This window comes from Vulpes lagopus, chromosome 4 (genome assembly GCF_018345385.1).
Source record: "Vulpes lagopus strain Blue_001 chromosome 4, ASM1834538v1, whole genome shotgun sequence".
Classification (NCBI taxonomy): Eukaryota; Metazoa; Chordata; class Mammalia; order Carnivora; family Canidae; genus Vulpes; species Vulpes lagopus.
The window spans coordinates 113,450,959-113,467,878 of NC_054827.1; the positions used below are offsets into that span (position 1 = coordinate 113,450,959).

Consider the following 16,920-nt stretch of genomic DNA (forward strand, 5'->3'; position numbering starts at 1 on the left):
TCGGAGCCCCGGCTTGGAGCGGGACTGTGGTTCCTGTGCGAGGTTGCTGTGCTCAGCTCCGCGTGGAGGAGGTCTGGGGCCTCGACGGTCGGCTGCTGGGAGCGTCCGCCATGAGGAGGAGGTGCGGGTTGCAGGAGGGTCGAGGGAGCGACGCCTGGCCCGGGAGCGGGGGGCCCCGAGGCGGCCCCGGGGCGCGGGGGGTACGTGAACGGGCGCCGAGTGCAGCCGGGGCGCGGCCGGCGGGGCTGGGTGGCGCTGAGCTGGCGCAGGTGCGAGGGGCCCCGGCGCGGCAGGGCAAGGCCTGCAGTGCCCGGGCCCGGCGGGGGCCCCCCACACCCCGACGCCCGGGAGGCCCCGACGCTCCGAGCGTCCGCGAGCCCCGCCCGCCTGCCTGCCTCCCTCTCAGATGCTGCCTCTCGGCTCGGCACCCGCGCAGCCGCTCTTGGTGGGCCGCTCCCTCGCCTGTCTTTAAATAACGCGTCAGGTCGTTGATCCGCGAGTCCTCCGCGGGGCCGGGCTGCCGCGCTAACGTCCCCGACTTGGACAGGGAGCCGGGTTCCCTTGGGAGTCCAGAAACTCCACTAAGGAGTCCCTCGCCACGCCGAATGTCCGCTGTCTCTTCACCGGTCTCTGCTCCGTTTTTCCCTCTGTAGCACTTACTGCCCTTTACTGGAAGGTTTGCTTATTTGTCACTTTTGTTGTTGTTGTTACTAGTGTGTAAACTCCAAAAGGACAGAGATGTCAGTTTTCTAAAGTAAGAATACCAAGGGTATAGGGCTTTTGTGTGGAGTGGTGAGAACGTTAGCCCTGCTTTCTGGAAGCGGTGGGTGAGGCACTGAGATGATTCATTACTGGTTGGTAGTTACTGGTCAGGCTGGTCATTCTGTGGCTGTAGAAGCTGCTGCTGCTGCTTCCCTGATTTCGAATTCTCATCGTTCTTTTTCAGGTGGCTTGCCTTCCAGAGAATGGAAAATGAGTACAAATCATGGTACCATTGTAAAAACAGCCAGGGTTTTTTGTTTTGTTTTTAAAGGTTTTATTTATTTATTCATGAGAGACGCAGAGAGAGGGACAGAGACACAGGCAGAGGGAGAAGCAGGCTCCATGCAGGGAGCTCCATGCGGGACTCGATCCCGGATCCCCAGGATCACGACCTGAGCCAAAGGCAGATGCTCAACCACTGAGCGACTCAGGTGGCCCAACAGCCAGGGTTTTATTTTATTTTATTTTAATTTTTTTATTTATTTATGATAGGCACACAGTGAGAGAGAGAGGCAGAGACATAGGCAGAGGGAGAAGCAGGCTCCATGCACCGGGAGCCCGATGTGGGATTCGATCCCGGGTCTCCAGGATCGCGCCCTGGGCCAAAGGCAGCCGCTAAACCGCTGTGCCACCCAGGGATCCCAACAGCCAGGGTTTTAAAATTAATGGCAGTAACTGCTGTTATTTATTTATTTTTTAAATTTTATTTATTTATTTATGAAAGACACAGAGGCAGAGACACAGGCAGAAGGAGAAGCGGGCTCCACGTAGCGAGCCCCACGCGGGATTCGTTCGGGTCCCCAGGATCACACACCCTGGGCTGAAGGCAGCGCTAAACCGCTGAGCCACCAGGGCTGCCTAGTAGCTGCTGTTATTTCTATTAAAAAGAAAAAAAAAAAACCACATAATTTGCAGTTTTGGTTTGTGACTTAATTGAAAAGCTTAGATATGTTTACTAATTAAGTTAGCTAAATTAGGAGCACCTGTGGTACCTGGGTCCTGGGATCAAGGGATACAACAGACTCCTTGCAGGAAGCCTGCTTCTCCCTCTGCTTATCTCTTGTCTCTGCCTCTCTCTCTCTCTCTCTCTGTGTCTCTTATGAATAAATTAAAATACAAACTTAAAAAAATTTAGCCAAATTACTTTTTACAGAATTAAAGGGCATGAGATTTGTAGATTTCAGGCCCAATTAAAACCAAAAACCAATTATCTGTACAGCAAATGGACCACTAACCTCCAGTGGATAGGTGGGCCACTAACTAAAAGCACTCTGCAGATAGTTGTTAAAATGAAAAGGTTAACCACCCCTTGGATTCTGTTACTTGAACAAATCTTAATGGGCCAGTTGGAAGATGGGTATTTGGAATTAATAAATCTTCTAGTTCTCCAGTAGTTTTCAGAGAATTAAAAGACGTTCCACCCTTGACAACATTTATTCTGATTCTTGTATCATCCTGATACCTTTCTTTCATTCCTAAGATTAGCCTTAACTTTCAAAAGACAATTTTTTTTTTAAATTAATTTTTATTGGTGTTCATCAAAAGACAATTTGACTCTTCCCCAGCTCTACTGCCACCACCCTGGTCCAGGTCACCACCATTATCTCTTGTGTTCCACTAGCCTTTTTTTTTTTTTTTTTTTTAATTTATGATAGTGACACAGAGAGAGAGAGAGGCAGAGACATAGGCAGAGGGACAAGCAAGCTCCATGCACCGGGAGCCCGATGTGGGATTCGATCCCGGGTCTCCAGGATCGCGCCCTGGGCCAGGCGCCAAACCGCTGCGCCACCCAGGGATCCCCTCCACTGGCCTTTTAACTGGTCTTCCTGCTTCTGCCTTGGCCTCCTGAAGCTTATTGTCAACACAGGAGCCACAAAGCTCCATGCCTTATCTTCTATTCAAAATCCTCCAGTGAGTTCATATTTTAGTGTAAAAGCCTCTACCTTTTTCAAAGGCCTCTGGAGTCCTAACTGTACTGTACTCCAGTCATACTAGAGTCCTTGCTCTTTATGGAACCTACCAGGCACCATCCTACCTCAGGCATTGGCATTTGTGGTTTCCTCTACCTAGATCTCTCTTGCCCCACATCTTCCATGGCTTAATTCCTTGCCTTCTTAGGCCTTTGCTCGGAGATCACCCCAGGGAGGCCTTTCCTGACCAATCTTTTAAAAACTGCAACTCCCCTTTTCTATACCTTAGTACCCCTTTCACTATTTGATTTCTCTCCATAGTGCTTATTATGATTTAATGTAAGATTTGCTTATTTATCACTGTTACTAGAATGTAAACTCCAAAAGGGCAAAGATGTCAGTGTAGAATCCCCAACACTTAAATGTATCTTACATATAATGAACTTTCATGTAGTTTTTTTTTTTTTCCTAAGATTTTATTTATTTGACAGAGCCAGAGAGCATAAGGGATGGGGAATGGCAGAGGGAGAAGGAGAAGCAGGTTCCCCATTTAGCAGGGAGCTCCATGCAGAGCATGATTCCAGGATCATTACCTGAGCCAAAGGCAGACGCCCCTCTAGTATTTTTTTTTTTTGAATTTTTATTTATTTATGATAGTCACAGAGAAAGAAAGAGAGAGGCAGAGACACAGGCAGAGGGATAAGCAGGCTCCATGTACCGGGAGCCCGACGTGGGATTCGATCCCGGGTCTCCAGGATCGCACCCTGGGCCAAAGGCAGGTGTTAAATCGCTGCGCCACCCAGGGATCCCCCCCTCTAGTATTTTTTTAATGAATAATGTTTCAAAAAAGTTGTAGGATACCTCCGTGCATTGTCTATGAATGATGCTCTTGGTGCAATTATATACTTACTGCCTATAGATTCAGGTAATTTCCTAAAAGGTACAAATTTGAGATTTTAGGTGACGCCTGGGGGCTCAGTGGTTGAGGGTCTGCCTTTGGCTCTGTTTGTGATCCTGGGGGTCCTGGGATTGAGTCCCACATCCAGCTCCCTGCAGGGAGCCTGCTTCTTCTGCCTATGTCTCTGCCTTTCTCTGTCTGTCATGAATAAGTAAATAAAATCTTTTTTTTTAAAATGGAGATTTGGGGCACCTTGGTGACTCAGTGGTTGAGTATCTGCCTTGGGCTCTGGTCGTGATCCCGGGATCTAGTCCCACATCAGGCTCCCCACCAGGAGCCCCGGGATCAAGTCCCGCGTCAGGCTCCCGGCATAGAGCCTGCTTCTCCCTCTGCCTGTGTCTCTGCCTCTCTCTCTCTCTCTCTCTCTCTCATTCTCTCTCTCATGAATAAATAAAATCTTTAAAAAAAAAAAAGATAAAAAAAAAAAGGAGATTTTTGTTCTTATAACGTATCACCGAAAAGCTGAAGTTAGTTAAAAAATACCTCCCACAAAGGACACAAACAGATATAAAAAGGTCTAATTTTTCCAGTCTCAAGAATCTGTCACTGGACTGGAAAAGATCTCAAATGGTCTTTTTTTTTTTTTTTTTTAAGATTTAGTATTTATTTATTTATTTATTTATTTATTTATTTATTTATTTATTTATTTATTTATGATAGTCACACAGAGAGAGAGGCAGAGACACAGGCAGAGGGAGAAGCAAGCTCCATGCACTGGGAGCCCGACGTGGGACTCGATCCCAGGTCTCCAGGATCGCGCCCTGGGCCAAAGGCAAGCGCCAAACCGCTGCGCCACCCAGGGATCCCTAAAGATTTATTTTTATTTATTTATTTATGACATAGAGAGAGGCAGAGACGCAGGCAGAGGGAGAAGCAGGCTCTATGCCGGGAGCCTGACGCGGGACTTGATCCCTGGACTCCAGGATCGCACCCTGGGCCAAAGACAGGCGCGAAACCACTGAGCCACCCAGGGATCCCCTCAAATGGTCTTTTAAATGATTTCTTACCTTTTGCGTAGCATGCAATTTGATGGATTTTAGTATATTCGTAGAGTTGTATAGTTATCACCACAGTCAGTTTTAGAATGTTTTTATCATCCTTTCCAAAACCCCACACCCATTAAAAGGTCAGTCCCTTTTCCCACCTTCTTCCGTCCTTACCCCCCAGTCCACACAACAGCTAATCTGTGTCTGTTTCTGTAGATTTGCCTATTCTGGATATTTCATATGAATGGAATCCTATGATAATGTCATTTGCGATTGGCTTCTTTCACTCAGCATAATGTTTTCCAGGTTTATTGCCAGATAAGATTCCATTGGATAGGTATATCACATTTACCTTATTCAGTAGTTGATGGCTATTTGGGGTTGTTTCTACATTTTGTCTATTGTAGAAATGCTGCTATGAATGTGAGTTTTGTGTGGGCATGTTTTCATTTTTCTTGGGTAAATATCTAGGAATGGAATTTCTATGTTAAATAGTAACTGTTCAATTGAGGAACTGCTAGACTGTTTTCCAAGGATATTTGCACCATTTTGTGTTTCCCACCAGCAGTGTATGTAGGCTTCTGTTTTCTCCACATCCTTGTCAATACTTGTTGCTGTCTTTTCTTTTAACGTTGTTTTTTAATTATAGTCATCTTGGTGCCTGGGAAGTGGTATCTCTTTGTGATTTTGATTTGCATTTCACCAGTGGCTAGTGATGTTGAGTGTGTTTTCACATGCTTATTGGCCATTATAGATCCTTGGAGAAATGTCTATTCAGATTCTTTTCCCATTGTGTTAGTTTTTTATTGTGTAGAAAAATGATCACTTTACCCTCTTGACGGTTTTACAGAGCTAGGCAGCACTGCTTATAAATCTATTTGTCAGTATGTGAGAGCTTATAAACCGAAGGTAGCTGGAAGTAAGTCATAATGAGCCTTTGTCAGGAACTTAAGGCCACTCCTTTTACATTTATTGAATAATCACTGTGCATTAGGGTCTAGTAAAATGAAGATGGATAAGATTTGGCAGTCCTTGCCCTTGAGTCTATGATCTACAGTGTGGATGGGGGCAGTGATGGAGGAAATGATGATGCGGAATCCATGGCTGTCCAGAGAAGGCGATGGCAGGTGGAAGGTAATGTATAGAAGCATGGCAGCATGGATAACTGAGTTCAGCAGTTGGTTGAGTGAGGGGCCTGTCCGGGGAATGCTCAAAAGTTGAGTTGGCTGGAGTATTAGGGAGTGAGGGGTGAGGGATTAAGAGATAAACCTGAAAAGAGGTTTTATTCTAATTTAACTTAATTTATTTGAGAGAGAGAGAGCACTAGAGAGAGAGCAAGCACGAGTGGGGGGTAAATGAAGAGGGAGAAGCAGGCTCCCCACTGAGCAAGAAGCCTGATGTGGGACTGGATCCCAGGACCCCAGAATCATGACCTGAGCTGAAGGCAGTTGCTTAACCGATTAAGCTGCCCAGGCTCCCCAGGAGAGATTTTTAGAAAGCCTTTCCTTTGAAGACAGTTGAACTGTTTCCTGAGGGCAATGGGAAACTTTGAAGGGAGTAATTTAGCAGAGGCCTGATTGGATTTTGTTTTCCAGAGAACCTATCTGTCCTGTGGAGATTGGCTAGGGTAGAGTGGGCCAGTTAGACTAGAAGAGACTATAGAGCACTCCCTGAAATAGTGACCCTCAGAGCAGTGCCCCAGGCTGGTCTGGTTTCACACCAGGGTTTTGCATTCAGATGGACTATGACATGACCACAGATTAGGTCTTGTAGGTTATTTTTAATAAAATACAAAGATTAGGATTTTGATTTATGCATTCTTTTTGTCTTAAAAATTGAAGTGTCTGGGGAAGCTCTGTGGTTGAACTTTAATTGAGATTAGAACAAAAGTTAATTGAAATTAAATAAATACCTTTTTTTTTTTTTTTTTTTTTTTTAAGTTTTTATGTGTTCAAGAGAGAGGCAGAGACACAGGCAGAGGGAGAAGCAGGCTCCATGCAAGGAGCCCAATGTGGGACTCGAAGCCGGGAATTTGGCTTCACACCCTGAGCCAAAGGCAGATGCTCAACCACTGAGCCACTCAGGTGTACCGAAATAAATGCCTTAACTACCTGTTAACATTTCTTTTTTTTAAGATTTTATTTATTCATGAGAGACAGAGAGAGAGGCAGAGACACAGACAGAGGGAGAAGGAGGCTCCATGCAGGGAGCGTGAGGTGGGACTCAATCCAGGGTCTCCAAGATCACACCCTGGGCTGAAGGCAGCACTAAACTGCTGAGCCACCTGGGCTGCCCCCGTTAACATTTCTAAAATGGAGTACAGTAGATTCTTTAAAAACACTTTGTTATCTGGGTATTGATATTGGCCATCTGGTATAGACAACTGGTGTTTGTGCCAAAACTTTTCTTCATCTAGGACAGGCAACCTTTAAATTGGGACTTTTTGGCTAGAGAAATGTCTTAGATATGAAAATATTAAAACGTATGAAGAAACTGCTGTTGTTGGAGATCTAGGCTGGTGGCTCATTGAACCTCCAGATAGACCCTGAGGCACAAAGGAGGCCAATGAGAGCTTCTAGTCCCCTCACAAGAAGAGCTTAAGTGATTTATTTGTTTTTAGGCTTCACTGCTGACTGGTGGCAAAGCATATCCACATTCTAGTTTCTCTGGTGCCAGAGCAGTGTCCTTGTTATCCATTTGTATCTATGAAAGGAGAGAAAATTTCTGTTCTGTGAGTGTTATGTGAAGCAGACTAATAGTTATCATTTTTATTTATTTATTTTTTATAACATTTATTTATTTATTTTTAAATTTTTTAAAATTTATTTATTTATGATAGTCACAGAGAGAGAGAGAGAGGCAGAGACACAGGCAGAGGGAGAAGCAGGCTCCATGCACCGGGAGCCCGATGTGGGATTCGATCCCGGGTCTCCAGGATCGCGCCCTGGGCCAAAGGCAGGCGCCAAACCGCTGTGCCACCCAGGGATCCCCTAGTTATCATTTTTAAAGTAAACTTTTTTTTAAATTTTTTTATTTATTTATGATAGTCACACAGAGAGAGAGAGAGAGAGAGGCAGAGACATAGGCAGAGGGAGAAACAGGCTCCATGCACGGGGAGCCCGACATGGGATTTGATCCCGGGTCTCCAGGATCGCGCCCTGGGCCAAAGGCAGGGGCCAAACCATTGCACCACCCAGGGATCCCTAAAGTAAACTTTTTTAAAGATAAAATACAAGGTGCCCAGTTAAATTTGCATTTCAGATAAAAATGTTTTAAAACTTTTTGTAATTGAAGAATAACATACAGAAAAGTGCATAAATCTAAGTGCAAAACTCAGTAGATTTTCAGTCAGCACACACCTATATAATCAGTGCTCCTTTTGGCCCTGTCCATTTACCACCTCTGAAGACAATGGCGACCACCACCCTGACTTCTGAAAGCATACCTTAGTTTAGCCTGTTTTGAATTTTACATACATGGAATCACACAGTGATTGTGATTTTGATTTTCATTTCACCAGTGGCTAGTGATGTTGAGTGTGTTTTCACATGCTTCTTGGCTATTATATATATTTTTTGGAGAAATGTCTTTTTTTTTTTTTTTTTTTTTAGATTTTATTTATTCATGAGAGACACACAGAGAGAGGCAGAGACACAGGCAGGCTCCATGCAGGGAGCCCAAAATGGGACTTGATCCCTGGTCTCCAGGATCACGCCCCGGGCTGAAGGCATCACTAAACCGCTGAGCCACCAGGGCTGCCCAAAATGTCTATTCTTGATGCTCATCTTGCTTTTTTCATCCAAACTAAATTTCCTTTTCTTCCTCAAATTTTTTTGTTTTTCCATGTTTTGTTTTACCTCCTTTTTTTTTTTTTTTTTAAGGTTTTATTTGATAGAATGCACGAGCAAGCAGGAGGGAGGGGCAGAAGGAGGGGTGAATCTTAAGCAGGCTCAGTTCCAAGTCGGGAGCCCGAGGCAAGGCTTGATCTCACAACCTGGAGATCTAGCTGAAAATCAAGTGTCAGACACCTAACTGACTGAGTCACTCTGGCAGCCCGTTACCTCTCTCTCCCCTTTTTTTTTTTTAAGATTAAGGTATAATTTATACAGAAAAATTGACTCATTTTACTTGTACTGTTGAATTTTGTTTTTTGTGTTCAGTTAGGTAATCACTAAGAACTAGGACCATTTTATCACCCTAAAAACGTTTGCTTGGTCCTTTGTGCAGTTGATCTTCTGCTCTGACCCCAGGCTTTCTTTCACTATAGTTTTGTTTTCCTAGAATATCATAAAATGGAATCATAGTATGTAGTCTTTTTGGACTTGACTTTTTTCATTTGGCATAGTTCAGCATAATGTTTCTGAGATTGATCCATGTTGTGTATTCATTGCTGTGTTACTCCATTGTAGGAATGTACTGTCTGTTCTGTTGATGTACATCTGGGTTGTTTCTACCCTTTTTTTTTTTTTTTTTAAGATTTTATTTGAGATCGAGTGAGAGAGAGAGCACGAGTAATGGGAGAGGCAGAGGGAAAAGGAGAAGTAGGCTCTCCCCTGAGCTTGGGAGCCCAACGTGGGGTTCAATCCCAGGACCCTGAGATCATTACCTGAGCCAAAGGCAGATTTATTTAACCGACAGAGCCACCCAGGCACCCCTGGGTTGTTTATACTCCTATGCTATTATGAGTAGTGCTGCTCTGATCATTCCTGTGCATGTCTTTTTTTTTTTTTTAATTTATTTATTCATAAGAGACACAGACTGAGAGAGAGAGAGAGAGAGAGAGAGAGAGAGAGAGAGAGAGGCAGAGACACAGGCAGAGGGAGAAGCAGGCTCCATGCAGGGAGCCCGATGTGGGATTCGATCCCAGGACTCCAGGATCACACCCTGGACCGAAGGCAGGCGCCAAACCGCTGAGCCACCCAGGGATCCCCCTTGTGCATGTCTTTACTGCATACATGTACGTTTCTGCTGGACTTGCATGTAGAAGTGGAACTGCCAGGCCCAGCTTTAATGGAAGCTGCCAGCAATTTTTAAAGTGGTTGTACCAGTTTACGCTCCAGACCAATAGTATATGAAAGTTCTCATTTTTAGATCCTCGTCAATACTTGATGTTTGTCTTTTATAACTTTAGCCACTCTGTAAGTCAGTAATTGTAACTTAAGAACAACAAAATTTGCAGGATGCCTGGGTGGCTCAGCGGTTGAGCCTCTGCCTTTGCCCCAGAGCGTGATCCTGGAGTCCCGGGATTGAGTCCCACATCAGGCACCCTGCAGGGAGCCTGCTTCTTTCTCTGCCTATATCTCTGCTGCTCTGTGTCTCTCATGAATAAATAAATAAAAATCTTAAAAAAACAAAAAATTGTAGTAAAATGCCAGTTTTATAGGAGCTTTTCACAAAGCATGCTCTTGTGTTAGGTGAGCGTTTATTTTGTCTGGTTTATCTTTCCTTTTTAACTAATCTCTACACCTAGCCTGGGGCTGGAACTCACTGTCCTGAGATCCAGAGTCCTGTGTTCTCCTGACTAATCCAACCAGAAACACCCTGTCTAGTTTTTCTTTTATCATTCTGTATTGTGCTATCATAGGTAGAATTGTTGATAAATCCCAGCTTCTGAGTATCATTGATACTGAATTTCTGGGGCATCTGAGTGGCTCAGTTGGTTGAGCATCTGACCTTTGATCTCAGCTCAGGCCTTGATCCTGGGGTCATGGATTCAAGCCCCATGCTGGGCATAGAGCCTACTTAAAAAAAAAAAAAAAAAAGATTGAATTTCTACAATATAAGGTGATGGTGAATTTTACTTTGCCAATGTTGTGTTTAGGAGAACAGTGATTAAAGCTGAATGCTTGTTTTCAATTTGTTTTAGCCTGAGGCCACTGAGAAACTAGTATGTTTAGTTTCTATAAATCCTCCTTTTAGTCTGGAGGCAGTGGCTGATGTTACTGGCTTCTCTTTTGCTTTTCAGTGAGGTGCTGGCGGAGGAGTCAATAGTATGTCTCCAGAAAGCTCTGAATCACCTTCGGGAAATCTGGGAATTAATTGGGATTCCAGAGGACCAGCGGTTACAAAGAACTGAGGTTGTAAAGAAGCATATCAAGGTGAGTTGAGTAGTACTGGTCTCTTTCCTGTGGGACAGTAGTATGGATACTGATGTCTCATTGGAGATAGTTGTAAACAGACACTAGGATGTCACAGGCTCTTCCTGTTTGTTTTTTATTTTTTATTTTATTTATTTATTTTTTTTCCTGTTTGTTTTTTAAAAAGATTTTATTTATTTGACAGCACAAGTGGGGAGCCTGGCCGGCAGAGGGAGAGGGAGAAGCAGGGAGCCCAACATGGGACTCAATCCCAGGACCCCAGGCCATGACCTGAGCTGAAGGCAGATGTTTAACCAACTGAGCTACCCAGGCATAAAACCATCTGGTTTTGTTTCTGTTTAAGTTTAGTCTTTTCTTTTTTCTTTTCTTTCCTTTTTTTTCTTTTCCTTTCTTTCCCTCCCTCCCTCCCTTCCTTCTTTCCTTGTTTTATTTATTCATGAGAGACACACAGAGAGAGGCAGAGACAGGTAGAGGAAGAAGCAGTCTTCCAGTGGGGATCCTGATGCGGGACTCAATCCCAGGACCCTGGGATCATGACCTGAGCCAAAGGCTTCGATACGCAACCACTGAGCCACCCAGGCACCCCCGACCCCCTCCATTTAAGTCCTTTCTTAAGAATTTGAAATTATGAAAGTTGGCTTGGGTTTTTTTCCCCTTTGGCCCCATACTTTTATGGGACTGTTTTCTCTCCCGTAGGATCTCCTGGATATGATGATTGCTGAAGAGGAAAGCCTGAAGGAAAGGCTCATCAAAAGCATATCCGTCTGTCAAAAAGAGCTCAATACCCTGTGCAGTGAGTTACACGTTGAACCATTTCAGGTATGTGGTGGGGCCTCTGGCTCCTGCTTGGGTTTGATATTTAGGAAGGAACTCTGACTTGGGGGTGCAGGTGAAAAGTTTCCTTATATAGAGTTCTGGCCATAGAAAGTGGGGAGAATATACCACCTAGTTAGTTCCAGCAGAGTAACTTTCACTTCTGTAAAGAGTTGCCCTCTTGAGAGATGGAGCCACTAATAAGTGTTGCAATGCTTTGATTAAAAAGAAGCTTCTTTGGGGCACCTGGATGGCTTGGTAGTTGAGCATCTGCCTTTGGCTTGAATCATGGTCCCTGGGTCCTGGGGTCGAGTCCTGCATCGGGTTTCCTGTGGGGAGCCTGCTTTTCCCTCTGTCTGTGTCTGCCTCTCTGTATCTCTCATGAGTAAATAAATAAAAACTTAAAAAACAATAAAAAATAAGCTTCTTAAAATTTTTTTTTAATTTTAAGGTAAACCTAGGTACAGATGGTACTATGCTATTCTTTCTCTGAAAGAAAATGAAAAGCATTACCTAGGAAGCAAAAGTGACTAGTGATATAAGGGAAAGTTGCCAAAAAACCTGCCTTTTTGGTTTTTTTCATGCCACGGTTAGTTGCATACTACTGAACCAGCCAAACTGGCTACTTGAGAAGAAATGTCTCAAAAGCTGGAGTGTCTGGAGACTGTAGTTAGATTCCAAGCATGCATGACTGTCTGTGTACCAGGCTAAGAGGTTGGTATTTTGTGGTCCAGCACAAGGCAAGGTGGAATGAGGATGCCAGCAAGGATGAAATGAGTAACAGATAGGATAGAGGTCCAAAACGTGTCCCTGGTTAGAACCAGCAACACTAGTGTTGGGATCATAAAAATGAAAAACAGTGTGAAGCTTCGGGAAGTGATTAGAATAGCTGTGACTGCAGGGCCTCATGGCTCTAAGATTTTTGAGTCCCTCTCCCTGTTACAGGAAGAGCTGCCCAGGTATCTCGATGGAGTCAGCCTGGGAGGGAGGCCGCGTTCATTCATCCATCTGATTTTAGTTACTTATTAGAGCATGAGTTGGGGGGTAGGGGTAGAGGGAGAGAGAGAAGCAGACTCCTTGCTGAGCAGGGAGTCCAGTGTGAGACTCAATCCCAGGACCCTGGGATCATGGCCTGAACCGAAGTCAGACACTTAACTGAGCCACCTAGGGGCCCCTGGGAGACCACCTTCAAAGGGTAAAGGATAATTCATACCTGGAAGCCAAGAGCAATCATTCAGACCATGACATCATAGGAATTTCTTGGAATCTACAGGAAAAATTATATATACATATATTGATCATATATATAGATAGATAGATAGATTTTAGATGAATAGTTTCTTCAGTTTTTTTTTTTTTTTTAACTTTCAGTATGAAATTAGGTGATAAGTTAGATATACAGTGATATATTTCCCTTATTCATGAGAGACAGAGTGAGAGAGGCAGAGACACAGGCAGAGGGAGAAGCAGGCTCCATGTAGGGAGCCTGATGTGGGATTTGATCCTGGGACTCTGGGATCACGCCCTGAGCTGAAGGCAGACACTCAACCACTGAGACACATAGGCGCCCCAATACTTTTTCCTTAAATTATGACAGTTTTTGTTCACCAATGTTGAATAAAATTGTGTAAATTTTTAAATCCTATAATTGCCACTTTCTCCCCATTAATCAGTTGGAGTAGAGCAAGGACTATTAATTTTTATTGGTTAGGTGATGTTCTTAGGATTATTAGGATGAGCATCATATTATAAGCTAAATATACTACCCTGAAAACTCAAAGCAAGCTTTCCAGCCACTTTCTGCCTCTTGCAAAAGTGCCCCTGGTACCTTTCCTTTTTCTTGACTTCTTTAGGAGATCCTCTTTTGTGCCATATTTTTTTGGCCATGAGTTGACTTATTTGTAAGTTTAACTAAAAGTCTGCCATCCTAGCTCTCTTCCATTGTCCTCTTCATTTGAAGAAATCTACTTGGAACCTTATCACAATGGTACTTTGTCTCCTGCAGGAAGAAGGAGAGACGACCATCTTGCAGCTAGAAAAGGATTTGCGCACTCAGGTAGAACTGATGCGAAAACAGAAAAAGGAGAGAAAACAAGAACTGAAACTACTTCAAGAACAAGATCAAGAGCTGTGTGAAATTCTTTGCATGCCCCACTATGACATCGACAGCAGCTCAGTTCCCAGCTTAGAAGAACTGAACCAGTTCAGACAACACGTGGCCACATTAAGGGAAACCAAGGTAAGTGTTTGCATTCATACTTCATAAAAGTCGGTTTTAACTTTCCTGTAGGTACTTGTAATCATTTTTTTTTTTTGTAATCATTTTTTTTATAGGCATCTAGACATGAGGAGTTTGTCAACATAAAGAGGCAGATCATACTGTGTATGGAAGAATTAGATCACACCCCAGACACAAGCTTTGAAAGAGATGTGGTGTGTGAAGATGAAGATGCCTTTTGTTTATCTCTTGAGAATATTGCAACACTACAGAAGTTGCTTCGGCAGGTAATGACTACTCACATTGTGGTCTGGGATCTCCAGTGTCCAGTGATTTGAAAAAACTTGACAGTTTTTTCCTTTAGTCTTAAATAAGCACTGTAAGTTAAAAGAGTGAGGGAGGATAAAGATATTAAATGAGGGGGGTGCCTGGGTGGCTCAGCAGTTGAGCATCCCTTCAGCTCTGGGGGTGATCCTGCAGTCCCAGGACGAGTCCCACATCGGGCTCCCTGCATGGAGCCTGCTTCTCCCTCTGCCTCTCTCTCTCTCTGTGTCTCATGAATAAATGAATAAAATCCTTAAAAAAAAAAAAAAAAAGATAGTAAATGATGCAACCTTTTTTTTTTAACATTTATTTCTGGCTCTAAGAATATGAAATTGAAATTTCGGATGAAATAATATTAGTCATATGAATGAGCTTAGTGTTCTTTTTTTTTTTTTTTTTTTTCTTTTTTTTTTAACATGTTATTTATTCATGAGAGACAGAGAGAGGCAGAGACACAGGCAGAGGGAGAAACAGGCTCCATGCAGGGAGCCTGACTGGGACTCAATCCCGGGTCTCCAGGATCACGCCCCAGGCTGAAGGTGGCATTAAGCCACTGGGGCTGCCCAGTGTTCAATTTTTTTAATTAAAAATCTAAATCCTAATTCTTGGGGTTTGAGATCCTACCATAATGATAGCTATACGGTTTGTGTTCCAAGTCATGAAAACACACCTCTTCACAGTCTAGTAAAAGTGCTTTTCTGTGTGGGTCCAGACATTTCTTTGCAGGAAGCTACAGGGCTGGCCTTTGTGTTGCTATCTTTGCCATAATCATTGGCTCTCCTTGCTATAGCTGGAAATGAGAAAATCACAAAATGAAGCAGTGTGTGAGGGTCTGCGAGCTCAGATCCGAGAGCTCTGGGACAGGTTGCAAATACCTGCAGAAGAGAGAGAAGCTGTGGCCACGGTTATGACTGGATCAAAGGCCAAGGTCAGGAAAGCGGTAAGAAATCCAATGGGCAGAGGGTCAGCAGTCGCAACTAGTGTCACGTGTATTGTCTTTACCAGCGTCTGCCTCAGGTGAGCCTGTTTTTAAGGCAAGCATTAGACCAGGGTGGCCGTAGCCAGCTTATTATCTTCTCTCCTTTGTGTACATTTCTTAGGTTTCTGGCTCCCATGGTATCAGTGTTATAAAAAGTGTCTGTTGGGGCACCTGAGTGGCTCAGTGGGTTGAGCACCTGACTCATGATTTCTCTTCAGGTCATGATCTCAGTGTCATGGGATTGAGCCCCAGGCCCAGCACGGAGCCTGCCTGAGATTCTCTCCCTTACCCTCTGCCATTTCCCTGCTCTCATGCTTGCTCTCCCCACCCTCCACCTCCAAAAAACTGTTGATTTAACTCTGTAGCTTTGTGTTATAATTTTATTTGAATGGGTGGGGTGTGGGGCATGGACTTTTGAACTTTTGCCTTCCTATGTGAAAGCAAACTATGGCAAGCACCTTTACTAAGTCTCTGTTACAGCTGCAATTGGAAGTGGATAGGTTGGAAGAACTGAAGATGCAAAACATGAAGAAAGTGATTGAGGCAATTCGAGTGGAGCTGGCTCAGTACTGGGACCAATGTTTCTACAGCCAGGAGCAGAGACAAGCTTTTGCCCCTTACTATGCTGGTTTGTACAAACAGTGATTTTTTTTTTTTTTTTTAAGATTTTATTTATTTATTCATGAGAGACACAGAGAGAGAGGCAGAGACACAGGCAGAGAGAAGCAGGCTCCATGCAGGGAGCCCGATGTGGGACTCGATCCTGAGTCTCTAGGATCAGGCCCTGGGCTAAAGGTGGTGCTAAACTGCTGAGCCACCCGGGCTGCCCAAAACACAGTGCTCTTGTGGCCTCCTCACTTGTCTTTATGAAGGCAGCCATTCACCACGTATTTTCTTTACTGAACAGATAGAGGCACCTTTTCAAGCCTTTTAGCATAAATTGCCATTCCCGTATAATTAACATTTGCAGATGCTGCTAGCAAAGGGTCTCTTGATTTCTGATATAGTAAATCATCACAGTCTGTAGTTGTGAGGCTTGTCTGTCAGGTGCTTACTCTATGCCAGGCTCAGTGAATCCTCATGTCAAGAGGTGAGGACATGAAGGTACATAAATGTTCAGCAACTTAACCCAGAGGGATGTAGCAAGTGAATAGCAAAGCCCACATCTGAGCCCATGGAGTTCATTCCCAAGAGCTAAACGGAATTCTGGTCTGGCCTGAACTGAGTATGAGATTGTCTACTAAATTTTTAGACATTTTATGTGAGCAGGATGGAAAGAAAGAATATGAAGGAGACCTAGAACAAGGTCAGAGATGCCCTAAAGCTTTGAGAGTCTTAGCCCTTAGTGCCCCTTCCCCAGGTTGATCATGTGATAGGGCTCGCTTTATCATCTGCAGTCTATACTTACTGCATGTATCACTTTTACTATAAGGAAGAAGGAAGTTGAAATGAGGGACTAGTAAATTGGGCTACTAAACGCTAGAAGAATTTTTGTAAACTACAAACTACTGGGTCTGTATCTCGCAGAGGACTACACCGAAAATCTGCTCCAGCTCCATGATGCTGAGATTGTGCGGTTAAAAAACTACTATGAGGTCCACAAAGAACTCTTTGAAGGTGTCCAGAAGTGGGAAGAAAGCTGGAGGCTTTTCTTGGAGTTTGAGGTACCACCCCAGCTTCTGTTTCCGTGGAATCTATAATCAGTTGTTAAGGCCTGGCCTGCACAGAGCCAGGGTGCATTCTCCTTTGCTCTCTGCTAGGGTTCTCACACCCTGTCTTTATCACGAAGTCTCTGAATTACCACTAACTCCTCTGTATTTGTGAAGCTTGTACGTGGGACACAGAAGAATACCATCAGTGCCTTCAGGAAAG

The 16,920-nt window shown here is 44.0% G+C and overlaps 1 protein-coding gene and 1 long non-coding RNA gene across 8 annotated transcripts in view; one reads left to right on the plus strand and one right to left on the minus strand.

Moving 5' to 3' along the window:
• Positions 1–16,920, plus strand: part of PRC1 (protein regulator of cytokinesis 1) — a 25,823-nt gene continuing 8,903 nt past the window's right edge. For 3 of the 7 annotated variants that reach the window (XM_041753701.1, XM_041753704.1, XM_041753705.1), the window contains exons 1-9: positions 574–676; positions 5,611–5,750; positions 10,582–10,714; positions 11,411–11,533; positions 13,533–13,766; positions 13,862–14,032; positions 14,860–15,009; positions 15,529–15,676; positions 16,576–16,712. In XM_041753701.1, coding sequence (XP_041609635.1) covers positions 5,737–5,750; positions 10,582–10,714; positions 11,411–11,533; positions 13,533–13,766; positions 13,862–14,032; positions 14,860–15,009; positions 15,529–15,676; positions 16,576–16,712 — 1,110 coding nt within the window. In that variant the 5' untranslated portion in view covers positions 574–676; positions 5,611–5,736. Of the gene's footprint in view, positions 122–571; positions 677–5,610; positions 5,751–10,581; positions 10,715–11,410; positions 11,534–13,532; positions 13,767–13,861; positions 14,033–14,859; positions 15,010–15,528; positions 15,677–16,575; positions 16,713–16,920 lie in introns of those variants that run through there. The other 4 variants (XM_041753700.1, XR_005987497.1, XM_041753702.1 and 1 more) reach the window with 4 other exon arrangements.
• LOC121490093 overlaps positions 1,513–16,920 on the minus strand; it is a 26,644-nt gene continuing 11,236 nt past the window's right edge. The window contains exons 3-4 of the long non-coding RNA XR_005987499.1: positions 12,741–12,794; positions 1,513–1,639 (exon numbers count right to left, since the gene is read on the minus strand). This is a non-coding gene — a long non-coding RNA (uncharacterized LOC121490093). The remainder of the gene's footprint in view (positions 1,640–12,740; positions 12,795–16,920) is intronic.